General features: G+C 44.9%; 1 protein-coding gene across 2 annotated transcripts in view; it reads right to left on the bottom strand.

Annotated features, from left to right (window-relative positions):
• LOC114873538 (band 4.1-like protein 4) overlaps positions 1-19,427 on the bottom strand; it is a 37,386-nt gene that overhangs the window by 2,137 nt on the left and 15,822 nt on the right. For both annotated transcript variants that reach the window (XM_029181958.2, XM_029181957.2), the window contains exons 6-15: positions 13,602-13,706; positions 12,982-13,121; positions 6,203-6,300; positions 2,114-2,234; positions 1,880-1,967; positions 1,677-1,793; positions 1,106-1,618; positions 810-1,024; positions 215-290; positions 23-108 (exon numbers count right to left, since the gene is read on the bottom strand). In XM_029181958.2, the coding sequence (XP_029037791.2) occupies positions 23-108; positions 215-290; positions 810-1,024; positions 1,106-1,618; positions 1,677-1,793; positions 1,880-1,967; positions 2,114-2,234; positions 6,203-6,300; positions 12,982-13,121; positions 13,602-13,706 (1,559 nt within the window). The remainder of the gene's footprint in view (positions 1-22; positions 109-214; positions 291-809; positions 1,025-1,105; positions 1,619-1,676; positions 1,794-1,879; positions 1,968-2,113; positions 2,235-6,202; positions 6,301-12,981; positions 13,122-13,601; positions 13,707-19,427) is intronic.

The following is a 19,427-nucleotide window of genomic DNA, read 5'->3' as shown; positions in this document are numbered from 1 at the left end:
AAAGGTAACTCCATGGACTTACTTTCTAAGCTCGTCCGGCAGTGGTTGTTTCTGTGAAGGACTTCTATGTCTACTCCTATGCCTTCTCCTCGGCTCCGTATGGCTTACCTGCATAAAAGAGGACATAAATGAAAAGAAAAGAATATTTGAAAACGCTCGAAGAAACAATAAACGTGTCTGGAATGTCGAATACAAGTTTGTCATTGAAACTTACTACAGCTCGTTGCACTCCTTCGCCCTTCCGCTTCTGTGCCTCCCTCCATTGCGGTTCCGAGTCCACCAATTCGTGTCTGAAAAGATTCACAGGCGTACACGTGCAAGATAATAATGTTTAACCACGAAGGGTGCATTTATTAATGGAACCGTGATAAACTAAACTTGTATCGTTTTTGCTTATACGGTTCGTTTTCCATTGAAAAAACAGGAGGGCATCGCGTGGGGAGATTTCGTTAGACGAGGTTGATATTTCCCAAGCGCATCGTCATTAAAATAATTATCACCTTTACGCGGTCTATGTACCCTACCGTGAGAGTATAATGAGTACGAGGGTTTCTTTTCCGCGCTCACGGTCGATGAACCCGCCCAAGACGTTCTGACGAGTTGTTCCGTTTTCACATGACCGTCTAAGGGGCCTTTATTACGTCAATTAATTACCAATTAAACCGGCGCGCATGTCTTAGACGCTTAATTGTCTTGACTTACGATAGCGACTGTAACGAGGTCGGATCAGAGTCTGATCGTTTCGCAAAGCAATAAATTAACTCCGGTATCCACGGGTTGAAGAAAGATCAAATCCAAATTAACTGTACCTAGACGAACGGGAACTTCTGTGCTTTCTGCGGTGCTTACGATGACCCGACCTGGTATCCGAGCCTCTGGATAATTCCGATTCGCAATCGGAATGACGACTGTGCCTTCGATGACTATGACTATGACTTCTTCTACGATGCCCACCGCGACTGTGACTGTCCCCTGAACTTTGGCTCTCCACCGAGCTGCTCCTTCGTTGGAGTCTGCTCAAGAGCTGGTAAAAATAAAGTTTGAAATTCGTAAGAAAATTCGACAGGAAGGAATGATTAATAATTAATGAATTTAAGGAACGTACTGCCGGCGCCGTTCCCGCTGAGCGGACGGACCGAGGACTAGACGAAGTATAAAGGCCTCGAGGTTGGCTCTGAGTCCAGGGCGCGCTCCTGGTGCTCCTTGGACTCGAGTTGTTCACCTGTCTCGTGGTCTGACTATTGCACAAAGCGTTACTGCCGACCGGATTGTTGCACGGGTTCGGGTTCACGTTGGCAGGTGTTTCCACGAACGGGCCGACCATTTCTTGCCCCTCCACCACGCGTCGCTGCGCCCTGCGACTCGGGGTCCTCTGGAAAATCGGCGGTGGATTCCGTCTGATAACCATGTGCTTCTCCGACCCGGACGGAGGACTGTACGAACGGAAACGGGAGTAAGGGCTCAGGGGTGGCGGCCCCGTGGCCATCAAACGGAAGAACGCCTGGTGTTCCAGACAACATTTCCAGAGATGTCTGCAAGCTCCCTTTGATGGTGTTTCGAAACCGTGAGTCCTCTCCTCGGAATTCTTCTCGCTGACTCTCAGCATGAAGTATCTACCCTGGAAGAAGTCGTGAAACTGTCTTTCCGTGTCTTCAAATTTTAATATACTCACTTACCTTATAATAGATTTTATTGATTCGAGGCCAATAATAATTTCCCACTTTGGTCTTGTTCCGTAACAGAATTATTCCGCTCGGCGTGAGGCCCAGAAAGTATTCTACGCTGTCCTCCCCCTGTAAGATTATAGCGTTCTTAGGAGTTGAACGCGTCTCGTTGCGACGGCAAGAGGCTTTGTTAATTGGGAAAAGCAAATACTCACCAAGACGGGATGCAAATCGACCCCATACATCTCCAGCCATTTCACTTTGTCCAGATAATTCAACTCCGCTGCGGAGGGTAATTGTCCTCTGAAAAATAGCTCATTGTTACCCTAAATTACCATTGCTCCAGTGTTATCCACTCAGGGATAATGGCTCATTAGCCATCAGTTCGTCATGACTCAAATCTAAATACAAACGACACGCTTCCTAAGCTAAACAAAAGTGAAACTTACACGAGAGTTTTATGAAGTTCCACTATACGATTTTCCAATTCCGTAGTTTGATTCGCTAAGAAACGAAACTCGGTTACATAGCCCACGGAATGTCGCCTTGGGTCGTAGTCCCCGAGCTCCGCTGAAAAAAGGAAAAATTACTTTATTTGAAGAAACAAGAAAAACAGTATAAAATAGCCTGATTGCGAAATCAAGATTTCAGGAAATTAATCGGGTTCAATTTGCACCGACGGAATTTCGATCCTCTCGATTTGTCCCCGAGTTTTCCCCGCCCCCAGAGACGGTGGCCGTCGATTCCCATAGGGCGCGCGATAGAAATGCCCTCCAGAAATCATCCTAGTCGGTTAATTGAATCACTGACTTTGATGAATATCGGCTCCGACCGAAGCGAGGGGCACTTTATTTTCTCGTCGGTTCTACTCGGAGAAGCCAGCACTCTGTCGTCGCCGGCTTCTTGCATGCTCATTCGCTCGTGTAATTACGAGACCGCGAAACGATCGGTCGATCCGTATTATACGCGAAACGCGAACTCATAGATCCAGGAACTTTTGCCACCGCCGCCGGGCTGGTTGCATAAAAACAACTCGTCTCGGCACGTGGAAAATGACCACCGACAGGAATGCGAGTCGTTCGATACGAGTAAAATCAACGGCTATATAGTTTGCGTAATTAAAACCTTTAGATTCCGGTTCTCCACAACAAGGCATTTTTGTCATACTTTAAGCTTCAGAACGATGTAGCATAAATGCTATTTTGCACCACTTTTATGTCATGAAATTGTATCAGAACTTCTACATTTCAAAATTCCTATGTTGGCGCCTTTTTTCCTATAGTGGCGCCCCCAATGTTGATAGGGTGAACTAAAAATCGAAGTATTTTTTGCGCTCCCTATCGGAGAAATGAAAAAGCTCATTTTTGACACTAGACGGTAGATGGCGCCACGTATTTTTCGAAATTTTTGCGAAATTTTCAAAATTGATGTATACAAAAATAAAGCCTCTAATAAAAATATGTCACTCTACATTTTTTGTTTATTTTTTCACCTCCTTACATCCACTCCTTTTGTACCGCCAAGACTGGGACACCCTGTATATTATAATAAGTAACGATTCGAATGGACATCCTTGCTTCCACCTTCATCCCAACGTGTCGTTATTAAAAACTATTGTTTTAATCGCTTTACTGATGGACCCTGGGAAAAGGGTTAAATTTCGTGCCACGATTCCTATTATCCCGCTTCAATGGAGCGGAGAAAACGACGGGTCGAAATTAATTCACAAAACGAAAGAGCACCCTAGAAACGAATCCTCCGGATACAAAAGACCCCGAGGAGACGGAGAAGAAGTTCGCGAGAAATAATGGGATTCACCGGGTAAGATTTCGAGCAGAAAGAATGCCTAAAGGTGTTTCCGTCGCCGTTGTAATGGCATCGCGGCCAGATCCGGCGAGCTATCTTGTTTGAGATCTCCGTAAAAGCTGGACAACGCTCTTACCACTGCGAGTTCTATTTCCATTTGCAAAATGGTCTGCTTATATCCGGAGTAACTCCAATATTTGCGCAAGACGGACAAGAAAGGTTATGCTAGCACCCTGTTGAACCGAATAGAGGAGACGTACGGATAGAGAACTCGAGCGGACTGGTAGCGGACGAAGAGTGCGTGTAACAGAGAGAAGCAAATGCGGAAAAGCCCGCACGTTGTCCGCTTCCGTTTCATTTTCGTCCGTGCAGGCACGGTTCAGTGATCCGCAGAAAAACGCGTGTCCCGCAGCGGAGGGTGGAAACCGCTCGCGATCCTCCTCGTTCCCGACTTAATTAATATTCGTCGTTAAACTGTCCTCGCTGGGAAATTACTTTGCGACGCTGAACGACCGTGTAATTGCGTCCGCCGTATAACGATGAACGTTTTTCTGTTACTTCTCGTTTCTTTTTTTTTTTTTTTGTTCTTTTAACGGCGGAAAGAGGTATCGTTAATTGCTGCACCTTGCAGCGGGCAAGAAAAGAGTAACGGAATTTCTGGGAAAACGAAGGCGGATTTATGCTACGGCGGTACCGAGAGAGAGAGCGTTCCGAGTGGGGGTGGCGCGAAAGAAACGCAGCCGAGAAAGTCGAACACGTAAAATTATGTTGTTCGAGATGTTGCAATCCATCCCATCGGCGGGTAGGTGATCTCATCCACGCTGCGGACCGCACGCGTATTCAGAGAGAGGTTTATCTCCATTTCGCGAAGCAAAACGCGTGCCGTGTACTCCGCTCCTCGTCTCTCTGTCTTTCACGTGGCTTTTATCCGTCTCTGTTTCCGTTGTCAACGAGCACCGGGACTGAACACGAATAAAGGGCATTCATTTCGTCCCTTTTCACAGCGATGAGACGCAAACACCAGGCGTATCTTTCCTCTTTTTCTATCGCCATTCCACCCCTTTCTCTATTTGCACGACTTTGAATCTCGCAGCAGATAACTAACGCGCGGACCTGTAGCCTCCTTCTGCCGTTTCGCGTCTTCTGCCCGAGTGAAACGTCAACGCGATCCGCCTCCACGGAGATTTTCAACCCTTTCGTCAACACTATCATCAAAATGGTGTGTTTATCTAGGCTAGTTCGAGTCAACCAGTCGCTGTATCATTTTATTCCCGTACCAGTAGCAATACAATTCAATTGAAACGTACGCGAGCGTAGAAGGGAATAAATACTTTTAGCAAGATTGCAAAGGGAGAAAAGTTGAAAGTACTTTGCAAAAGTTTAACGCGTTACGTAGACGTCTCTTTTCGCCGGTGAAATTGAAATCACATGGCGTTCAAAGGTACCGCGAATCTTTTTAAATCGCTTTTCTCCTGCCTTCTTCCACGGAAACTTTCCGTCTACTCTCAGGACAAGGAATTTTCGAACTCTTCCTTTAGAACTAAACCTTCCTCTTCTCAACTTTTATTTCGCGTTATTTAAACTTTCGGTACTAAACGATGATATTGCGTTAAGAAGTTATGGAAAGGCACATAATACGTAACAATACATCGTTACCGAGTACACAAGGATGCTCTTCTAATTAGCAAGCCATGAATTCTTGCCAACGCGGTGTTGACTATCGCTTGATCAAATGCTACAACTACAAACACAAACAGAGACCGAAATCCACTTGCTGCTAGTCAGAGAACTGTATACCCGACAAAATTTCAAAGTAAACACTTTTCCTACTAAATTTAACCAATCATTTCCGTTCGGGCTATAAGAATTTCATAAAAATAGCCGGAGTAAGAAGACCCCCATCGTAGAAAATACAGAGTTCTAAACACGAAAGTAAACTCGGCTCGAAGCTAATCACTGGTCGTTCGAAAATTGATGCGATCACCGTGATCTGGAAACTTGTATCTTAGGAGACAGGCATCCAATAATTAATGACAGTTTATCATCGGTAATCACCGGGGAACCCGTTTCACCGGATCGTATGTAACATTTTCGAGCGTTATACAAGCGTACTCCTACCTGTTTTTCGCATAACACCCCGAAGACACGAAGCAGAACAACTTCTTTTGCATGTAGGCATTCAAGGACACTTGCGGTAGGAATTGTACCGGAAGATGAGGAGTCGTTGCCAGCGAAACAAAAGGATTTACGGCTCATTTTCAGAATTATACCTGGCACCTCTAATGAGAGGTTAGCACTCGCCGGCTATTTCGAGTTTACGGTGGTAAATTGTCTTTCCAAGATTGCTCTGTTGTTTTTTCGAAAAAAAAAAAGTAAAGAACAACGTAATTTGTTCTTCTAATAAATTAATACAAATAAAAATCGTTTCGAATTTTAATATTGCAACGGTACTGTAAGCTCGTTTGACCTTGGAAAGATTAATATCCAGGATTTAATTAAAGTCACCAATTTTAATCATAACCTTCATTAGAGGAGGTAATAACGTTCAGGCGGCTGACGGAAGCAGCGTTGCGAAAAGAAATCGAGCATTAACCGTCTGATTGATTGCCCTCGCCACGTTCGCTTCCTTGATGTTTCACGTGATGCGTTTCTTTAAGAAATAACACGTTTGCCACTCGGGAAATCCGAAGGGAAATCAGGGAAATACTGATTGAATAAAATTGTACACTTACATTGAACGACGTAGGCGCCTAGTTCCGCGGCCAAATCGAAGGAAACCGGCAGTCTTCCTTGCAGAATGTCCTGCTTCACTTGAAGGAAGAACTGGTACCTGCGGAGCGAAGAAACATCATTTTTATCGAACGCAGGAACATACGGTGTCCCCTTTGATCGTGCTACGAGATATATTTTGCCGGTACGGTTAATGACGTGTGACACGTACGTTATGCAAGTAAAGCAAAAGAAGGCGAGGAAGAAACCGAAGAAGACGAAAGGGTGGAAGGGAAAAAGGAGAAGTTGCGACGGGGTCAGCCCCTGTGGCTTGTCTCGCCACGAACTTCGGTTTTACCATCGTTGCCCTCGCGGTTTCTCCTCTTGTAAAGTCATCGTTAAAGGATTTCTCAATTTGCTTTTTCTTTTCTTTTCTTTCGCACTTTACCATTCGTTGCAGCCTTTCCCTCTCTCTCTCTCTCTCTCCTTTCCTTGATGTCACTATCCGTCTCGCTCGTACGCCGACCTATCCCTTCGCACGCAGATTTCTTTCTGCCAGCTCACCTCTTTTCTTCTCTTCGCTTTTTCCTCATTTTCTACCTGCCAATTTCTACGTCGCTTCTTTCTTTGCTCATCCGACAGACTCGTTTTCATTTTTCCAACCGAACGAGATATTCCTCTTTCGTTCCCCGTCTTATCAAGGGAACCGTTCAATTTTCCTCGTAAATCTTCCTCGAAGAAATTTCGAATATTCGAGGAATATTCAAATTTGATTAAGCGCTTAATAAACAGCGAGCTTTGGTCGTCGCGCGATAAACTCTCCTATTTCACTTTCTTCATACACACGATTCCCAAATGGAGTTTATTAACGCGTGAATAATTTCTTAACCGACTGTGAATCCCGCGCAGCCAGAAGGAATCCCGGAGAGACATTTCCCTCTTTTCAATTCTGTTTCTTCGCCCGACGAATCTTATCCCTTTTTTCCCCTCCCGGCCCGCTCGATGCAAGGATTACCCGCGAAATTCCTTTTAGGGTAATTCCGTAAGATATACCGCCGCTCCGCCGTTTTTCTCGTCCTCGCGTGTCTTGGCTGTTACGTTGAATCGCGGACGTAACTCTGCTTCGTCCCCTTCGTTCGCTGTTTCTTCCCCGGGCAAACAACCGGAAGAAATTCAATATATTATCGTCGAATCATTAAAATCTCATTCATTAAGCCGCTTCTTTCCTTCGAGGGATTCCTCCGCTTTTCTTTCACCTCTGTCAGCTGTCACCTTGATCCTCGAATGGCGGACCATGGAGAGAGCCACGATTTTAATTTAATTCTATACTTTGTATTATTTTCATTTTATAAATTTTACACTGTTTCTTTAAAAATTATTCTTTCAATATATTTAACTTTTATTTTTAATACTCTTGTATAGATTTTATAAGTTTAATCAACCTCCCTTTCTCTCTCGACGACCTTATTCTTGCAAATTTTTTTTTTTTTTTGTCGAGTATCCACGTTACGGGATCGCAAAGTACCGCGCTTATTAAGCCGGCGTTGAGGCGGACCATAAATCTGCGCGAGTTATTAAGGAATTGTCAATTCGTTTTCCTGCCCTCTTTCTCATTTTTCAACCCCCGGGATGAAGACGTCTTCCACGTTTCGCCGTTTCCTCTCGCCGCCTTTCTTGCCGCGGTCTTTTTCATTCCTCTTCTTGCCCCGAGTCAGCGAACCGAGGCTGATCCCGCTTCCATTTACATCGCGTTTCCAGCATTCTCGGTTACCCTGCTTTTTTTGCACCTCCACGTAAACTATGCAAAGTAAATACCGGTCGCACGCGATCCCAAAGAAGCTACAATCTCGAACCGTTCCGAGACGGTTAACAAAGTTTTTGCAAGCAGTTACGTTCATTCTTTTCTACGTTTTTCTTTCACTTTTCGCCGGCCACTCTTCCTTTCTTCAGGTATGCACTCGTTTCCTTTGTCTTGTTCTCCTGAATCTGCCTTCGCTTTTATCCCTAGTCTTTTCAACTTCCATTCAGATTTTTATTCCGCTATTATTTATTCATCAGTGGCAATTGCCTTTTCTTCTAGATGATATTCCAGGCTGGTCTTCTCGTTCAATACCATCGAATTAGTGTAAAGAATTTTTCAATGAAAAATTCAAGCTGTTACTCAAGAATGATTATTATTTTTTACGTAGACATCAAAGGAATTGATGTCTTCCTTTTTCGTACAGTTCATCGCCTCTTCCTTCTCGATTTTCAGCCTCGTTCCAGCGGCTTGGTCGCGCGTGCAGGCAACGCTTGCCGAAGCGGCGATAACGCGGCAAGCGGATAAAACGTACGCACCGACGATTTCAACGCATTCAGAATTCTCAAGCGTTACCAGACGACTCTGGAATTCCCTGGATTTCAACGCCGTCCGAGAATCGTGACGTCGAGCGAAAATCTTCCGCATTATCGAGCTTCGCGCTAAATTTCACGGCTAACGAAAAGGTTTTTCTGTTACCTCAAGTTCGACGATCGCTGACAGGAAAACGCGGTCTCATTGAATACGTGCTCGAGAAGAATAAGCAAACATTAGAATTGTAGTGTTGGATGAAATTCGGATCGTGTTAATGAAACTATAAAGAAGAAATATCATATTAAATTCTGTAACATTACAGGTAGTTTTGCAACAACTTCGCTATATCTAAAAAACATCTAACAATATTTTTCTTGAAACTAACATTTCACACTGTGCCCTTTCTTTCATCCCATCCTACGATTATTCAATTTTTTTCAAAATATTTTCTGTCTACCCAGCTCTATCCAAAGAAGTTATTCCCCCTAGATCCGTCAGTCGCGAAGAAAATCCGCTTAAAATATCAGCGACGCGAAGTGGTGTTCGCCACAAATCCAGCGAATATCACAGTTAAAGACGGTTTTCACGCGAGAGGCAGGGGAAATCTGTCGCGATATCAATTCATCCCACTTAATTATTACGAAGCTGCAGGCGATTATCCGGGAGGATCCCGTTGGTGTCCAGGACCTAAGCACCCAGCTCGCCCATTCGGTGTCGCGTCGTATAGGCTCGTTGAGCCTTCTCGTGACGTATCTTTTTGCATTTGCAACACACATACAGAGACGCCATAAAAGCACGTGTGCTGGAAGGCAAAAGCGGTGAACAGCTTCGGCGACAGAGCCTTATCCTTTCCTGTCCCCCGGTCGCCTCCGCTCGGAGCACGGATTTTATGTCTCGTGGTCCAGTCGTACTGTCTGCCTCTCGTATCCTGTTATATTGTGCCATGGAACAGCCCGGGGATTTCTGTCGCGTTAAGGACACTTCACACCGACATTCGGATTTACCAATCTCCCTTGTCACGAAACAAGGGTCTAAGCATTTTTTTTTAATCAGCGCTAACGTCTATCTCGCTCCGACTCGCGAAAGACGGTAAAGCTAGTAATATCGGAATTGCTCGATTTAATTAAATTGAAAGAACAAAGAGGCTAAAACCGTAGTTACCTTTTTATTTTCTATCAAATTCAGCGGCAAATTCAATTACTTTGCCGGAAGGTTCGGTACGAGAGTTGGAAGACCACTTGGCCAACATTCGCGTTATCGATCTCTATATTGCGTTACCAATTACCAGATATTGCGCCGGCAACAATCGTGCAAACCGACGTACGCGAAACATGCGAATTTCTGCGAATACCGATAGAAGCTAGGAGACGGTATTGCTACGTCAATGAAACGTCGTCGAGAGGACGTGGAAGCCGGAGAAGAAGGAAGTTACGATGCTCGCTAGAATCGTGGGCGGACATTAGTATTATAACGATAGGCGAACAGCTCGAAATGCCTTCGCGTACAGGGGCTACCGTGAAAGGCCGTATAACACGATTTTCTCCTCTCGAACGATCGTAAACTAACGCGGAGATATTATCAATTATAAAAAGGGACGCTGCTCGCTCGTGGAACAATAAGTGTATCTGTAGTATCGAGCTTATTAATATACGGGCAAAAATTAATATGATCTTATAGCAACAACACGTTCACAATCAAACAAGATGCCGAGGCTCAAATAGTTTATTCTTCATCCTTCTGAATCAAAAAAGAATTCGTAACACAATACGCGAATATAAAGTGTTGAAACAGACAAGGACTATGAGAGCCCGTTTTGCTCTTTGCCAGTCAGTCAATTCAAAGCTTCGAATTCAAATAAACATATATAGGTATTTCTTATTTTCATTTTTATTATCACCCTGCTTCCCAAAACCAATAGAGCTAATTTTAATTTTGACGATATAACAGTCTTCAGGAAGAGATCCTGATTCTCTAACCAGTTTCTTTTTTTTTTATTTTGCTTTCAAGCTGACTATTAAGGGTGAAATAAAAAGCATCGATTCGAAGGCTTTGAACACACCTTTCGTACAGGATTTTTCCACCATCGAATCGTCATTTCCATTTTACAACCCTAGAATCGCGAGGCAATTCGCATGATCGCAGGATCGTTGTATTTCAATCGCCATTAAAGCTCCGCTTTCCCTTGAAAGCCAATATGGCAGTGTCTCATTAGTTGTGTTATTTATACGTTATTTTCCGAGCTTAGATATCCCGTGGCTCGCTCATTATGCAATGGTTTCGAAGCTGCAACCACAAGGGGCCTCGACAAGCGTCCATCGATTGCTCATACTCGAGATAAAGGATGAACGCATTTGCATATAGATTGAGTTCCTCCGTTTCTAGAGATGTCGTATTTTTTTTCTCTTTTTCCCCTTTTCTTTTTCATGCCGGATGATGCGGCTCTACTACTGAATCAGCGGAACTCGACCATTCGATCCGCCGCGAAATCTTGAATAATGAACGACAGCTTCTTCTTCTGTCACCGTTTAACGTTTTAATCCCTAATTCGACGCGTCGTTTCTACCGGTTATTCGCGAGAAACCTAAGTCCACGTAACTTATGAGTTTGAATTATTTAAATTTTACACCTACCACCAGAGGACGTTTGCGACCTTGTCGTATTCGAAACGATGGGAAATTAAGGATAAAATAAGTTTGTAAGAAGAACTATTTAAGGAAACAGGTTTTTCTTTAAGAATCGCAATTATTAAAATTGCGGATTCAACGTCGATGCTGTGAGAATATTTTCATAAGATGGTTTCATGGGGGGGAAGAAAAAAGAAAACTGAAACAGCCCTGGCTGAGAATCACCGCAATTCCAGATGCACGATTTGAAGATTTCCATAAGAAAACGATACTTTGCATTCAAATAACGCAATAACAAAATTGTCCTGCTCGTGAAAGCAATCGTACGACTCGACGGATTTTATCGCTTATGGATCTCGACGGTAAATACGCGTAACGAATTCGTGTCTGTTCGATAAATGAAACGAAAATTAACTAGCCAATCGTTGATCGTCGCGATACGCGCTCTAAGAAGCGTTAAATCCGCTCGCGAAACGCTCCTCGATCACGCGGAAGCGGATCTCGAATATTTCAGATAGAACAAGTCGATAGTTGTGCCTCGAAGAAACACGGCGAATGATCGATACCAGCTACGGCAGGCCTGATAGTCTCGAAAGAAAAAAAAAAGCACGCCGTTTTATCAAGGCGAATGAAACTTAAGGGGAACATGCATACGCGAGGAAAGTGAGATAAAAAAGAAAAAAAAAAATTGGAAGAGGAAAGAGGCGATCGCTGAAGGCGAAAAACGGAAATCGTAGGGGTTGAGGAACTCCCTGGAGCTCGCGAGGAATCAATCGAGCCAGTTTATCGCTGGCAGAACCCTCAATTTTTCTCTAGGTTTCCATTAAAAAAGGCTGCCGTGCAGCCGGCGCTCGCTTACACCCTATCGACTCGTCGGCTAAATCGACCACTCTCTGATATAAGTCGCTTACTTGACTGATAAGCAGTTACGTGAAATGCCGGTAGTTTGTTAAAGTAGCTTGATAACCGTTCGCCTGGAAGGGAACGTCGATGAACCATTGAAACAATCTGTGAATTCCGGGGATAAAATTGATTTATCCTTTCCTTTCGCGTCTTATCGACCATGTAAATGGCCGAATAGAGACAGGTTCTTACAGAGCAGACAATTTAGACGGCTTTTATATCGATAAGGAAACGGGAGAAAGTAGCAATAAGTACTCTGCAAAGTGTGATATACTAGTCGTATGAAATAGACTGTTGATGATCTAGTAAAACAGGTATGGCTAACTGACGGGAAAGAAGTTAGTCATGCTTGTATTCATTTTTACAAGAAATAAAACGAATTGCTCGACTATTTGTTTATCAAAAGAAGAGTCCTGCGTTTCCGGAACGGGTGCAGCGTCGAGGAAGGAGCGTTTAAAATTCTTTCAACTCGTTCGTCGCGCTGGAATGGCGCTGAGGTTAAAAGATTTTCAGGCGTGCTCGGAGAATTTTAAGGCCAACTCATTAGGATAACGAGACAGGCATCCAGTTGCCCGTGACACGAGACCCGTGCACACGCCTGCAAACACGGCCTCTTTCGTATTCAACAGAGTCCGGACTTTCTATGCGCGTTACACAGCAACAAGTACGACCCGTTAACGTCGTCGGGGCTGATTGAGAGATTACAAAACTCACTTCGACCATTAATTCGTGAAATCACCGGCAAATGATGCGCCGCTCTTTGCGACGAGTTTCGTGAAACAAGCAGAAATGTCATTATTGTTTAAACTTCCCTTTTCCCTTTGCGAGCAAGCCCGGTCAACTCCGTGAACCCTGTCCGCGCGATTGAATTATCAACAACGGCGATACGTTCAAAGGTAGTTAAGCGAGCAGTGAGTAGACGAGATAAATTCAATCAGCTCACCTTGTGATCTCTTCGATAAGCTTGCAAGGATCGGCCGCGTAGAATTTCACGCCGAAATAGAGGGTGTGCACATCGGAGGACGGATCACCTTTTTGAACCTTCAGCTGCTTGCCGATCTTCTTGCTCGGATCCAGCCATTGCTAAACATTCGAGAATTACATCGAAATAATTAATCCATGGCAGATCGAGCCGCGTTACGTTGAAACTGTTCAAGATGACCGGAAATTGCAGACGTCCCGACATTTCCCGTGGATAATAATCCTATCCTCTTATGCCCGCAGGGCCGACGCCGATCGTCTACCTTCGAGCTGTGGTACGTATGAATTTTTCAATCCTAGCAAACGTAATTAACGGTAAACCGGTCGATCTTACCACCGGATCGATCGTGCTCTCCTGTCAAAGAGGACCTTCTGGCAATTTGCTTTCCGATTATAATTCGAAGCGAACGCGTTCGTGACGTGCATTAATTAGAAAAACTTCCCGGAAAAGGGGGGCAAGTAATTTCAACGGTTCTGCGGGAATAACTTTGATCTGAAAATCGATTTCTCTGCGGGCATTAGAGGGATTTCAACGAGTCATAGAAAAGTTTATTTAGAAAACTGATAGAATAGCAATCTTACCGTTTGATTCCCGTGATCCAGGTAACGTAGCCCGAAGTAAGCGGTCTCCAATAAATTCAGGTGCCTGAACACTCTGTCCAACAGTTCCTGGCCGAGGTTCGAACTCTGCAAAGGAACACCGATACTTGATTTATTGCGTCAATAACAATGTCGACGTAGCGACAAGAAACGAAATTACTTCCTGTACCGACCCACATTAGTATCACCGCGAGGACTTTCGATCCGCGATCGATCGACCGTGGCGATTTAAATCGTGATGCACACGCGTCATTGAGCACGTCGTGGAACCGCATTAGAACGCGTTCTCTTCCTTTGCATTCGATCGCTATCGATCGATCAAATCGATAGATCGATCGTGATTCAGGGGTGCGCGACACGTTTCATAACGGGACTCATCGACCGGAACCAGCTTTCCATCTGATACCTGAAGAACTGGTCTAATATGTCATTACCGAGCACTCAGGAACTTTTCTTTTTTTATATCAAAACTGAAATGATGAAATTTACGAGTGCTTAGTAAGAGTGGGCGGGTATTCGAACTTTTGGTCGGGTCGGGCTAGACCTCGAAAGTTTGTCCAGCACTAATTTCAGGATATAATCTAATTTCTAAGGAATTTTTAGTACATAGATCCGGTGTAAAATAATTGAAAAGAGAATTATCCGCGCGCAAAGGATAGTCTTCGCGTCGGCTCGGCGTCGATTTAACCGCGGGACATCCAGCCGGCGAACTTGAGATTGAAATCGCCGGTTTCCGGTTCCCAGTGCTCCGAAGCGAGCCGTGACGCTCGTTTGTTCCCCTTCGGGGGAAACTAACGGCGAGCCGCGATGCGTGTTTTCGTGCTTGATCATTTGTTCCTTCGAGATACGGCTGCGTGCGTTCCCCTCGCGCGTGTACCTGAATATACATACACCGAAGCAGGAAGAATATCCTCGAGTTTGCTCGTAATTAGCGTAGCCGCGTAACCCACCTCTCCTCCTTTACCACACGCCCCTACATATCTCGTTTCCTCCTTTATCTCACTCCTTTCAATAATTTTCCAATTTTCTTCGATTTCTCAAGCTTCCTCCGAGCTTCTTGATTTCCACCTCTTCAAGTTTCTCCAATTCCCTTCTTCGCTTCACCACTCTTCGATGCTCGTTCGCAAGGTGTTTCTTGCTCGTTACACGAAGAGGGTGTATGTACACGCCGCTGGAATTCGAGGATAATAATCGAACCTCTTGCTGATGTCTCTAACGATCCCGCGGTGGCTCGACTTTGACAAGTTGCGCGCGATATGTATTGATCATCAGAGGCTATATTCGAGACAATTGTTAGCATCCACCGGCGAGTCGACATGATTTATTCGCTGTTATCGCTCTTGGAGAGATGCTCCTCGCCGAGCAAAGGTTGCGGAAGGGTAATTAACGCTCTTTCGACGCGATCCAACCGCTAATAACGCGTTCTAATTATTAATATCAAATATCCACCGAAGTATGTAAAAAGCTTTTCCATTCCCGAGGAAAACATTCAGATACTAAGCGATCAAGTCATTTGAACGTCGTCGTTTTCATCAAGATATTCTGCTGTCGTTTCTTCTTCAAACGCTCATTATCGCGGCGGATGTAACTTACCCAGATCCGCGTACAGTTCCATGATAATAAGGGCTGCTGATTTCTCTAACGACCAAATAATGGCTCATAATTCACGTGAAACGCAATACGTGGAAGCAACTGATACGACTTTATTTATGCGTTGCAGTTAATGTCAATAAAATCTGTTCCTCGTTATTACGATGTTTAATAAACAACCGGCTAATGTTGAATAATATTGCACTAAAGTTCGATAAAATATTAGCCCGTCGGAAAGTCCGTACCAGTGAAATTAACGACTCGGTAAGCGACTAATAACGGTCAACAGTATAGATCAGGGGAAAATCAAACGAGTCAGCAAAGTTATTTTTTTCCGATCGCTCCCGTATCTGGATGCGTGGAAAATTTATTGTAGGTATCGCGAACCCATTCGCAGCGAGACATCCAGCATCTATTCTACCAGCTGCAGCTGCACTTTTGCCACGAGGTGGTTCGCACCTTCCATGGATCAGGCCAGTTCTTCAGCCAGGGACAGGTATAATGACATTGAGATCGGTGCAACGAACGAATGCACAGAGTATCAGCAATTTGTTGCAAGCGAAAGAATGCATTTCCGTTCCTTTACTGCGTTTGACTTGTATTTAGCAATCGCAACGAAGATTCTATCTGTGAAAGCGAGGGAAAGCGAAGCGATGAATTGGAAATGATTTTTGATACTCTGCTCTTACGTTGCGTACAGGTGATTCCCCTCTCGCGAATAGCGCTGGCAATTTTATTAAAACGTTCCCTTATCTTCCGGCCGCTTCGCCGGATCTGCCCGCAACGCGAGTGTACGGGCACGATTCAAATGAAATATAGCGTTCGCGGACCAACCGAGTATATCGCGATTTTATCTGGCCAACGGAAAGTAAAAAAAAAAAAGCTCCACGGCGCTCCGCAACCAGAACAATGTTATCATAGGAGCACCGAAAGAGAGACGTAATCCGTGCAAGGAGAGGAGAGAACCGAGGCTGGAAGGAGCAGAAAAGAAACGTTGTACGTCGATGGTCCCAAGGTTTACCGCCCATCTCGACCGGTTGCTCTTGTAGTTTACAGTGGAAGCAAGGAACGCGAGAGTGCAACTTTTGCAAATTTAAAATAGAACGATGAATAGTTGAGCCACGGTGCGAGAGGGTCAAGTTCGACGGAGGCGTCGAGGTCGCGTCGGAGGTGGTTCGTAACTGGAAAATTGGTATTCCCCGGTAGGTATGAGTTAGCGGCATCGGTATGTGGGTATTATACCTTTTGTATTCCGATGTGACACGCCTCCGTCACGTTTGCGACCGTACAACAACGACGACGACGGCGACGACGCTCGTCCACGAGGTACGTATTGGTGGACGAACGATAAAGATTGTTCGGGCCAGGACGTGTGTATATACACGGTGGACTTACACAGTGCCGCGAAAGAGTAGCACGTACGTGGACGAACCGTAGTAAACGCACACGAACGGAAAGAGTCATGCGGATGCCATACGTAAACGCTCACTGGTAGCCGAGACTCGTATGTACGTTTGAGAATACATTATGTAAGCAAAAGGTGAAAAAAGGCCCCTGGAATAACCCCCACCAGATTCCATCGAGTCGTACCTACGCCCTGCTCCCTTCCAGCGCTGCCTTGTTCCTGTACCCCCCGGCCCCGAACATCGGGCCAGGAGCATCAGGGCATAGACCTTCGCTCTGTTAAGGTCCGTTTACATCTACGGCGATGAACATATGTCAGACGCCAGATTTTCGATGGCATTCGCGTCGAACAACTCCTTGCACGATATCTTAAGTCAAAATTCAAACAGAGAAGCTGATAAGCGATTGGAAGGAGGGACGCGAGGCAGACGAAGGTTCTCTTGAAAAAATATAGTAACATTTGTAGATATAAACGAACCTTTATCCCGCCGACACGAGCCGAAACTCTGCGCCCAGAGCCGCGTCGTATACGCGTTCGAAAGCTGAAGGAAGAGACCGGGGGAAAAAAGGTGAAAACAATGCATCCTGGAAGCGGCTGGACGAAGTCGAAGGCGCAGAGACACGGGAAGGGAAAGGGAGAAATCGAAGGGCGAAGGGAGCAACGGTCGATTCTCTTCTGCGGACAGTGACGCCGATAGCCCTTTCGATTAGGAAGTACTGGTTGCTCGATGGTAATCAGGTCGCTGCCCTCTCCCTTTTTGGAAACCAGATGATTCGTTCAGAATGTTCAAACATCTTTGATACCGTGAATTTTTGCTAATTAGCAAGCGACCCCAAAAACCTCTAGATAACCTTTGATTTCAATAATTTGTTCGAAAGAAAAATGTGCCCCTCAAAGGGTTAATGCAAAGATAGTATACTTTTATGACTTATTTACCCATAAACACAGAATCTGATCTTTCTTTTACTTTATGTAGTCGCACGTTTGAGCTTCCAGTTGAGAGAGAAAGCGCGGTAGGCTGTTCGGAATTAATCAATTTCGCAATAATGAATGATAATTAACGTTCAACGATCTTTCTTCGTCGAAGGGGGGCAGGGATCGGCAAAGCGGAATAAACAAGGATCGGCTCGTTACGCGTCGGAAATAAATTACACGTTTCCGCGGCGGGGAAGGTAATCGTTAAGTAATTAAATAAATTAGTTAATTAAACGCGCGAGAGGGAGAGATCGCGTACGCTAATACGCTTCTTGCCGGCGCGAGGACGATACCTCCAGCTGTTTGTCACTTTTTCCAGACGTCGCCTGCTAAAAGCTACGATCGCGTTTAACTCGCCTGCTTTGCGATCGCCACATAGTAAACTTATTGCTGGGAAGAAGCAACGCTTCGGTAGTTCTCTGTACGCGTTGCTATCGCGTACGCTTCTACCACGTTCTTGCCTCACGGTCATTATCATTTTTCACGCGAAAATCTATGGACGAGTTAACTGGATATCCCGTGAAACGCGCCTAGTCGTCGACGAATTTCAAATGAAATCAAACGAGCGACGATTGATTAGCGATTGAGAAAAAACGAAAAGAAAAGAACGCAATGGACGACGGTGGTATTTCTCTATCACAGTCAGTCGGTCGTGGTTGTCGTCTATAAATAGTTGGCTAGAACGTAGAGCAGAGAATGCGTAGTCCATACTTAATATGCTGTAGCTGGGGGGAAGGTTTCGATGTCCGCAAGGACGACGGCACTTCGTCAAGCCATTTGTCACTTTTTCTAAGCCTCGCCGCCTAAGGTTGACGTGAAACGTCGTGTACATTTACTATTTATGCTTGGTGGGTTGTTTTCGATCGATGCAGCAGCGGAGTTACTTAGCTGGAAGTAACGCTTCGATGGTTCTCGGTACACCGTTGTTATCATGTGTACAAGACGCTCAGGTAGTTCTTGTATACGTAGTAGTTTTTGCCTAGCGAAGAAACTATAAAATGTCTGCCGGGCATTGATGGAGCCGGAAGCGGACGATTCCGTCGATAGGCATCGGAAGCAGGAAGCTCGGTGAAAGAGTGGCTGGAACAACGAGGTTTCAGCAACGGGAATAACGCGAAAGAGGCATCAGATGTTTCAGCGAATATCTGCAACAAGAGCGCAGTCCATTGTGCAACCTCGATGCCTCAATACCATTTCGGAGGGGTTGTTAGAGGCGGCAGGCTAATGGATGGAACGAAATGAGAAAGAGCGCCGAATCCAGCCGGGAAAATCGAAAGCAGCAGGAAGAAAATTCCGCTCTTAGAGGAAGTCTCAACGCGGTTCAAGGTGAGCGTACAACCGGGCAAACGACCAACCAGCAACAACCATCCGCCTTACAAAAGGCACGCGGCAGCAACGTTTCACCTGCAACTGCCTCGCGCCCATAGGCTTTCAGCGGAAAATGCACCGTTGGATGCACGAGGAACCGTGGATGAAAACAAACAACAACATCCGAATCCTTAGTTGGCGAGCCACCAACTTGCTCAACCCTTTTTCTTTCACCTGTTTTCTACTGCGTGAGCATTAATATTATTACTATACGGGAATCTGTTTATTGTGATCATTTTTAAATTTGCAATTTTTTATAATATTAAATAAATAAAGAATATTCGTTCTCAAAACCAGGTTAAGGTTTCTGAAATTCAATAATATTTAATAATGAAAGAGTTTTTCGACGTAGTAATAGCGTCTCTTACAAAACAGGGCCCATGGCTACAGCCCCTCTTCGACTCTCCCCTTAATCCGATGCTGTTCCTTATAGAACTATATTTACGATTAGACTGCTATTATAAAAATAA

Source organism: Osmia bicornis, chromosome 1 (genome assembly GCF_907164935.1).
Source record: "Osmia bicornis bicornis chromosome 1, iOsmBic2.1, whole genome shotgun sequence".
NCBI classification, from domain to species: domain Eukaryota; kingdom Metazoa; phylum Arthropoda; class Insecta; order Hymenoptera; family Megachilidae; genus Osmia; species Osmia bicornis.
This window is presented reverse-complemented; position numbering and strand designations above follow the sequence as displayed.